The following is a 9,322-nucleotide window of genomic DNA, read 5'->3' as shown; positions in this document are numbered from 1 at the left end:
TGTTAATGATTTAACAAATACTTATTATTGGAACCATTATTTGCTAGGTCATGTTTTAAGCCATCTGCAAAGGAACCAATGCTTATTCTATAAACCTGACCCTGCATTCGTCCCAAAGCAAATTCTGTCATATTAAAATGGTAGCCAGGGAGTTCCCATCGTGGTGCAGTGGTTAACGAATCCGACTGGGAACCATGAGGTTGCGGGTTCGGTCCTTGCCCTTGCTCAGTGGGTTAACGATCCGGCGTTGCCGTGAGCTGTGGTGTAGGTTGCAGACACAACTCGGGATCCTGCGTTGCTGTGGCTCTGGCGTGGGCTGGCAGCTACAGCTCTGATTGGACCCCTAGCCTGGGAACCTCCATATGCCGCGGGAGTGGCCCAAAGAAATAGCAAAAAAGACAAAAAAAAAAATGGTAGCCAGTTCACTGATTATTTTGAAATTAAGACAAGAGAAAAGTCTTTTACATTGTTCTACTTATAAGTATTTAGATACAAGAAAGGTAAACAGAGCAACAACACAGGCACAGACAGTGCCCCACCTGAGCTGCTCCTGGCCAAAGGGATCATTTGGTGGCACTGAGGGAGATAATCTGAAAAAGCTGTCTGGAGCAGACCCTCTGGGTGAGCGCCTCTCCTGCTTGCCCCAGGCAGCTTGACTTCCACTGAAGGTCTCAGACTCATGTGTAGCTATGGGGCCCGTCCCCTGTGTGGGCCGTGAGTTTGATTTTAGTGGTGGGGCACTTGCCTTCCTTGTAGCCTGAGTGTCTGATCCTGATGTGACCTTGGGGATTGCCCCCATTGTGGGCTGTGAGCTTGACTCCAGTGGTGGAGCACTTGCCTTCCTTGTAGCCTGAGTGTCTGGTCCTGATGTGACCTTGGGGATTGCCCCCATTGTGGGCTGTGAGCTTGACTCCAGTGGTGGAGCACTTGCCTTCCTTGTAGCCTGAGTGTCTGGTCCTGATGTGACCTTGGGGATTTCCCCCATTGTGGGCCGTGAGCTTGACCCCAGTGGTGGGGCACTTGCCCTTCCTGTAGCCTGAGTGTCTGACCCTGATGTGGCCCTTGGGATTGTCCCCCTTGCAGGCTGTGGGTCTGTCACCTTTGTGGCCTGAAGACCTGCCCCTTTTGTGGCTTGTGCCTCCTGTGTTGACTGTTGGCTTGCCATTCTTATAGCCTGAGAATATGTCTTCCGGGGGGCCTGTGGTCCTGTTCCCAGAGTGGATTGTGAATGAGCCCACCCTGTAGGTAGTGGACCTACTACTTGTATGGGCCGTGGGTCTGTCCACCCTGGGGGAAGTGATCCTGCTACTCGGATGAGCTGTGGGGTTGTTTTGTGTGTGGCCTGCTGGTCTGCCCCTCGAATGAGCAGTTGGCCCATCTCCTGTTTGGGCTGAAGTCCTGCTCTAGGCCCTTGGATCCCAGTGGTGGCATGGCAGGGCCCTGAGCTCTTATGGACATGAGAACGTCCACTCCTTGGAGACTCCTTTTCCTCAGTTGACTGGTTTCTGGCTCGGTTTTGGCCACAAAGGTCACCAATGCAAGGAGAAGAACTCCCAATTTCCAAGAAGAGAGGAGGTTTGGCTGACTCTGTCACACTGTTTTGTAAGTTCTGTACACAGTGGCCCAAAACGCATGCCTCACAGTTGACCTTGTCGTGGGATCCAACCAAAGGCAACTCCAGGATCACTGGTATCTCTGAGACCTTCCTGATGCCGTTTCTGTAGAATCGCTCTAGAATACGCTGTACCAGGTTTGTCAGGATCCTCTCCGTACTCTGCGTGGAGAACTCAGGCTTCTCAAATTGAGACCGGGAACACCTCCGGCACCTCTGACCAAAGAGCCGCATACGCACCTGGCCCTGGGACTTCTGGTGCTCCAGATTCATGTGACATAGGACCTGTACTTGGGCAGAAGCCCAGCTTCGATGGCATGAGGAACAGTGAAACCTGCAGACACAAAGAAGATCATTGTGCCCTCAGCTGATTGCTGACCTGAGAGAAATGGGTCTGGCCTCGGGCTCTAAGAACCCTTTCAACTTGAAAAAGTACTTGTGATATTGACAATTTGACAAGAATGAGAGGGACTGCATTTCTAATAAGGCTTTTTCCTGTGACCCATTGAAATCCCCCTCATACATGGGTCCCAAGTCTGCTTCTTTGCCAGTAAAACATCTCTGGATGTCTCAGAGGGGAAAAAAAATTCTAATGCCATTTGCCAGTGGAATTTGGTCCTCACAAAGTCATAGGAGACTCATCAAGTACCTATTTTAAGGATATTTTATCATGTTATCCCATTTCATCTTTAAAGCACCCTTCTGAGGTAGGCATTATTAAGCCCAATATGCAGATAAGGAAACTGAGTCATAAAACAGTATACAACTTGCTTAAGAACACACAAAGTAAGTAGTAGAGCCATGTTTCCAAATCCAAGATATTATCTACCTACTATAGCACATCACATCTATTGAGTGACATGACTAGTTTTGTACCCAACTTAGAACCTGGAACCATAATACTTGGGTTGGAGACTCAAGTCCATAGTTCACATCAGGGAAACTTTGGAAAAAGCACTTCTCTTAAGCCTCAATTTTTATATCTACAAAAGGAAACATATCCAATGGTTATAGTGTCAACATTAAATGAGATAATATATGTGAAAACATTTTGTAAACTACAGAGTGCTTTTCAAAAGTTGGTTGATAGTTTTATAAAACTATGCTGCTAGATTGCTTTTTCCATCCCAGAATGACTATCAGGTCAATACATCTGAACAAGAGAAGCACCTGCCCATTTGGGAGAGTGCCAAACAGATAAAAAGACATCATGAGTCCCTCAAATAGCTGTGGCTAGTACAGAAAGAGACTTTTACATAGTTCACTGGGTTCCAAGCAGAACAGAATGACTGGTACATGTGCTCTGACCAATGGCTTGAAAGCTGTGTTCCATACAACCCCAGGAGCCTTGTTATAAACAATGGGTTCTGCAGCTAAAAATAATTATATGTAAATATATATGTTCTATAGTATGTAACATATTAACATTTATAAATGTGCTATATATATAGTACTATATGATGTAATATAATGTGCTACATTATATATATAACATTTTATATAATGAATATATAATGAATCTTCTCTCATAGAGAATATGTAATTCTATAGTATATATATAGTGCTATATAGTGTAATACAATGTGCTGTAATATTATATATTATATATAATATAACACATTATATATATATAAATATATATATAATATAACACATTATATATATATATATAAATATATATATAATGAATGCTTCCTCTTTCTCTCATAGAGCGAGAGAGAGCATTTATTGCCTTATGGGAATGGAGAAGAAGGAACACTTATTCTGCCTAGGAAGACCAGGGCACTTGAGTTGGTCCTTGAGGGATGAGTGGGGGGGCAGGCAGGGAGGAAAGGGCCTGCTGAACAGACAGAACATCATGGTCAAGGGTGTAAAGTCTGGAAATGTATGGCATGGCTAGTAACCCATAAGGAATGGAGCGGAGGACACCTGAGGCAGGATAGAGGCAAGCAGGGAAACAGGATAACAAGTGAGATGAAAAGTGAAGTGAAAGTCCCTGCTTGACATATAAAAAGAGAAGACTTGATTGTCTGGATCAGCAGTTACCACTCTTCTGACTTGGGCAAGGAAGCTAGTTCCTGCAACTTGGAGGCTCATTAGAAATGAAAGAAAGAGCCAGTCATTAAGGTAGGGGCATTACTTAAGAGATGCCAAAAACTAGGTTTTAATTTCTTTCTTGTAGCATCATTCCCTCCTATTATCCTCAGCAAAGTAATGTTCAAAGCCATTGCTTGGATTTAGTCCATCCTTGGGGCTTTAAAGGAAGGCACCACTCCCAGGCTGGTATGGAATAGGACTAGGCTCAGAGGGCTGCTGCAGCCTGGGGAAGCCAGTCAGGGCTTGCGGAGGAGATAGCAGAAGGCCCTAGAGAGGCGGTCTGAAACAAATGAGGTAGTGAGAGAATAGGAGGGCAGATTTATGGCATTTCCTGGAGACTTCCAAAAATACATAGGAAGGAGACCTAGTAAAAGAGGAAACTTCCAGCCGTTGAGCAAAATAGAGGTTTAGAATCCTAGCATTTCCATCCTAAAGAACACTGTGATTACAAAAGGGTGAAAAGCCTGGTAATGTGTATTCTTTTAACAAGCTCTCAAAAGAATCAGTCAATGCTTAGCTGATCCTCTTGGCTCAGAAAGGCCCGTGGCTTGATAGACTCTCACTCACCTGCCAAAAGCTCTCTGCTGGTATTGCTTCCACCCTAGAGCCATGGAGTTTGGCTGAAGGTTCCCATCCAATTTGAGGGTCCATCTGGCCCGGGGTTTCTCCTGCCAGATCAGTTCTTGAAATGTCTTCTCCCATGTCTCAACATCCGTGATCATTCTCTTGCTCTGAGCTTTGGAATCCATGTTGACTGAGTTAACTTTCGCTTTCCAGCAAGAAGAAGAACAGTTTCAGTTTCTCATCTGGACACACTCCAGTAACTTTTTTTCTTCACTTTAGTTTCAGACTGTTTTGAGTACACAGAGCAAGTTTTTGTTCTGAGGACAGGGGGCAGCAGGGATTTGCTAGTTTGTGAACAGATCTTGCCAAGGGATGTTTGAGTACAAAGCTGGTCTAACTGTAAGGTATTTTTATATTTTCTTTCTTTCTCTCTCCCTTTTTTCTTTTTTCTTTTTTTTTTTTCCCCACTAGGCAAAGCTCTATGCTCGGCACTGGGATAAGTTACATTGACTCAGAAGCAGTTCCTACCCCCTCCATGGATGCTCATGCCCTCGTGCAAACACTGGGAGTCAGTGCAGGGGAGGATGTGTCCAACGCTTCTCTTGTGCCCCTGATGAGTCCTCACCATGGCCCCTTGAAGAAGGGATTATTCCTGGTATTATTCAGGTGAGTGGCACAGAGAGCCAGGGTACATTGTTCAAAGTCATCCAGCTGGTAAGCAGTGGAAGCGAGGCTTAAACTCAGTCATGTGTGACTCCAGAACCTGCAACTTCTCCAGCCCTCTCCCTACCTGAGGAGAGCTCAGGTGTTTTAGGTTCAAGGTTGGCACTCTGGTGGCAGTGGGAGGAATCATCTTGAAATCATGACCTAGTTCAGTGAGATCATGTCCTAGTGAAGCAAGACACTAGACCGAAAGAAAGGATTATTTAACAGCACCTTTTGCTGTGTAAATTATCATCTAAAGGAGTCTATGAGCAGGTGTGGGAGCCTTTGGATGGCAAAATAGAGACAGTCCCCTTTCCTGAGATGAGGGATTGTGACCAGGTGACCTTTAAAGTAACTTCTAACTCAAAAGAGTCTGAGATTCCAAAAAAAAAAAAAAAAAGTATCATGAGTCCCTCAAATAGCTCTGGCTGATACGGAAAGAGACTCTTACGTAGTTCACTGGGTTCTAAGCTGAACAGAATGACTGCAACATGGGCTTTGGCCAGTGGCTTGAAAACTGTTCCATAGAACCTCAAGAGCTCTGTCACTCTGGAGATGAAATCCAAATGGGGGCGATAAGACAAGCAGGATGCTTATATCATTGGTGGCCTCACTATAGTTATCATGTCCTAGACAGGATGAGCCTAAGTCTTCTCGGGCTTCTTAGATTTTTAACATTCTCTGTCTGGAAGGTAGAAACCCCCTACCCACCCTACCCTCCTAGGATATTCTGTTCTGTTCAGATTTTCTTTGCTTTCATAATGTTACACATTGAGGGCGCTTATGTCTATGGATACAATATAGGAAATTCTTGTCTGCACAGGTAGTTATAGGAACTTGGAATGGGACTCATGGTTACTAGAACTGGAAATCCTTTAGGAATCAACTTGTTCTCTTTTCCTTCTGATTAGTATACATAAAAAAAATAGGAACACAGTGGAAAGAAGTCTCCTGCCCAAGGTCAAACACAAAATCATTGCCAATAGAGAGCCAGAACTGAGAGGTTCCACGTCCTATCTCTGAGCTCTGCTCAGCTGTCCCTACCACGCCAGGCCTTTTGCCCACTGGTGCTTTCCTACTTTCTTCTGGGTTTAAGAACTCAAGCCCATTCTTTTTATCCTGTATCTTTAGAGCATGCCCATGTTCCATGTCCCCTGACTTCTCAAATGGTCTTTTTTCCCCCCAAAACATAGCCTTGACTCATCCATTGCATTCCCTATTGTTTCCCTCTGCCTCTGCTTCATATATTTCCTTTGACACATACAGCTTCTCCAGGCCAGCCTGGTCCAATGGACAGAGGTTGGGGAGGCTCAGTGTATGAATTAAATTTTGAGGGTTAGAGGAAACCCACTACTTCCCTTTACCATCATGAAAAAAAAAAAAGAAAGAAAGAGAGAGAAGGAAATTACATCCCTTTTAAAATCCCAAGGACACTGTAAGCCACTTGTTTCTTTGTTCAAGGCAATGTGACTTCAGGATAATCAAGTCCTATAACTCAGTAGTTGGAAGAAACCTCAGATATCATCTTGTGATCTCCCCTTCCCTTGTCACTGATAATCAAGTTGTTGAAGTAACTTACCAAAGTCACACAGAGTGATGGTGGTGACCTTTAGGCTTTCATCAATGGTTGGTGCCTTATGATAGATTGCTTAAACAGTTTCTGAGGGATAATCAGAAAAGGAAAGGCTCCCCAAAGGAAACAAAGCACAGGTCATTTCTGAAAAAGGAAAATTTAGATTCTCAGCAGTCTCAAGCTGAACTGAATCTACAAGATCGTCTAATCAATCCTTGGCTGGCACATGATGTCACTTCCCTCTTCTTGTTCAACACAGACATTGCTAATCAATGATTGCACCTTTCTCTCTGGGTCTGAGCATAACTTCAGAATCTCTTTCATCAGTGATCTAGGCAGCCACTGCCAACTGATTGATAGATGACTTTTTTTTTTTTTTTTTGCCATTGCTGCAATAGTCCAACAAGTTGCAGAAAATAAAACCAAGATAAATATTTCATTTAACTAGCACTAAAGTCCAGTTTTTGTAATCTTAGGTATTTTCAGAATATCACATTATACATCACAAATAAGTCTAGCACAAAGTTTAACACAAAGAAATGTGTTATTCTTGGGGACATTTTAGGCTGGGGAAGAAAGGGGAGACATTAGTGATAGGGATTGAGGGGTGGGACTGAAAGAGTTGGTGGAGGCCCTGTGGTCTTAATCCATTTGATACTTTGTTTTAATAATTACTCTAGTTTGGGAGTGGATAGGGAGGGAGGGATTTCCTTGGTTAAAGGAGAGAAATAAGAAACAGGAAATGTAGTTAATGCTTAATGCAGCAATAATTTTGCTAACATTTAAATGTCTCTTTTTTGGAGAAGACTCTAATTTGAAAAGATACATGTACCCTAATGTTCATGGTAGCTCTATATGCAATAGCCAAGACATGGAAGCAACTTAAATGTTTATTGGCAGATAAATGGACAAAGATGTGGTGTGTATACACACACACAATGGAGTATTACTCAGTCATAAAAATGAATGAAATAATACCATTTGGAGCAACATGGATAGACCTAGAGATTATTGTGTTAAGTCAAAGACAAATATGATATCGCTTACATGTGGAATCTTAAAAAAAAAAAAAGATAACAAATTAACTTATTTACAAACCAGAAACAGAGGGAAAGAGGGGACAGAAATAAATTAGGAGTTTGGGATTAACAGATACACACCACTATAAATAAAATAGATAAACAACAAGGACATACTGTATAGCACAGGGAACTATGTTTTGTAATAACCTATAATGGGAAAGAATGAAAAATAATATATATATATGTCTGAATCACTTTGCTGTACACCTGAAACTAATACAATACTGTAAATCAACTATAGTTCTATACTCCAATTAAGTTTTTTGGATTTTAAAAAGGTACAAACTTCCAGTTATAAGAAATGAATTCTGGAGATCCCATTGTGGCTCAGTGTGTTAAGAATCTGACCTAGTGTCCATGAGTATGTAGGTTCAATCCCTGACCTTGCTCAGTGGGTTAGGTATCTAGTGTTGCTGCAAGCTGTGGTAGGGGTCCCAGGTGTGGCTTGGATACAGTGTTGCTGTGGCTGTGGTGTAGGTTGGCAGCTGCAGCCCCAGTTCAACCCATAGCCCAGAAACTGCCATATGCTGTAGGTGCAGCCCTAAAAAGAAAGAAAGAAAGAAGCTCCAAGATGTAATATATAGCATGGTGACAGTATCAACATATGCTAACGATATGGTTAACATTATAGTTAGGTAATGTTAACATAGTTAATGATATTGTATCATATATTGAAAGTTGCTAGAGTAGATCTTAAAAGTTATCACAGCAAGAAAAATAATTGTAAGTATAGTAGATATTGACTAAACTTATTGGGATACTCATTTTGCAATGTATATATATATCAAATCATTATGTTGTATATATAAAATTAATACAATGTTATATGTGACTTATATCTTACTAAAACTAGAAAAAAACCAGATAAACCACAAAGACCTACTGCATAACACAGGGAACTATATTCAGTATTTTGTAATAATGTAAAAAAAATCTCTTTGACTAGTTAGCATAAATACTGTAGGTATAGAGAGAAGATACAGAAAAAAAAAATTAAGGTGAGCAAAATGGGGGATAATGAGGCTGGATGAACCCTAACTTAAGGCCATTTCTCCTGCCTTAGTGCTTCAGAATAAGGAGAAGTGAATTCTGGACTAGAGGTCCCTCCTGTGTTGGTAATGCCAGACAAATATCTTTATCTCTTGGACCATAGGATGACCTCTTCAGTAAGTAGCAGAGCCAGGTTTCAAATTTATCTGATACCGCACTAAGTTCCATGAAATAATGGTCATGCCTAAAGGAAGAATGAGTTGCTAACAATAGACGAACAGGCAGAAGGCATGAGGAGCTATTTGGGGGAATCTGAGTGGTCTCCATGCTCTTCCTGTAAGGGTGGAGCTCTCTGAGCTGGAGCCTCTGGGTATGTCCTAGGAAGGACTGCTGCTCCTGTTAGGATGACTTCTCAGCACAAGGTCAGCCTGGAGGGAAAGAGAGGCCTTGAACTCACATCATCTTAGAATGTAATGGAAGGAGCTGGTTCTGCTTTTCATTATTGCCCCACCGCTGCACATGTGGACAGTCAGAAACACAACAGGGAACCAGCAAAGGTAAGGGAATGCTGAATCAGGCAGGTTCTGTAAAAAGATCAAATAACACCTTTATCAAATACATATAGCCTGCTAGTCCTTATTCTCAGTCAGGGCACCACCCAGCAAGGAAACAAATATGTAAAAGGGTACCTAGCTTTAC

At 42.4% G+C, this 9,322-nt stretch overlaps 1 protein-coding gene across 1 annotated transcript; it reads right to left on the bottom strand.

The window, feature by feature from the left end:
- Nucleotides 1–456: 456 nt before the first annotated feature.
- Nucleotides 457–4,472, bottom strand: RTP4 (receptor transporter protein 4). The gene is made up of 2 exons (XM_047788608.1): nucleotides 4,277–4,472; nucleotides 457–1,946 (listed from the first exon to the last, which is right to left on the bottom strand). The coding sequence occupies exons 1-2, from the start codon at nucleotides 4,456–4,458 to the stop codon at nucleotides 476–478; spliced, it is 1,653 nt and encodes a 550-aa protein (XP_047644564.1). The 5' UTR covers nucleotides 4,459–4,472; the 3' UTR covers nucleotides 457–475.
- Nucleotides 4,473–9,322: the final 4,850 nt, after the last annotated feature.

The sequence above is a fragment of the Phacochoerus africanus genome, chromosome 1 (genome assembly GCF_016906955.1).
Source record: "Phacochoerus africanus isolate WHEZ1 chromosome 1, ROS_Pafr_v1, whole genome shotgun sequence".
Lineage (NCBI taxonomy): Eukaryota > Metazoa > Chordata > Mammalia > Artiodactyla > Suidae > Phacochoerus > Phacochoerus africanus.
Note: the sequence above shows the minus strand (reverse complement) of the source record. Positions and strands in the feature narration are given on the sequence as shown.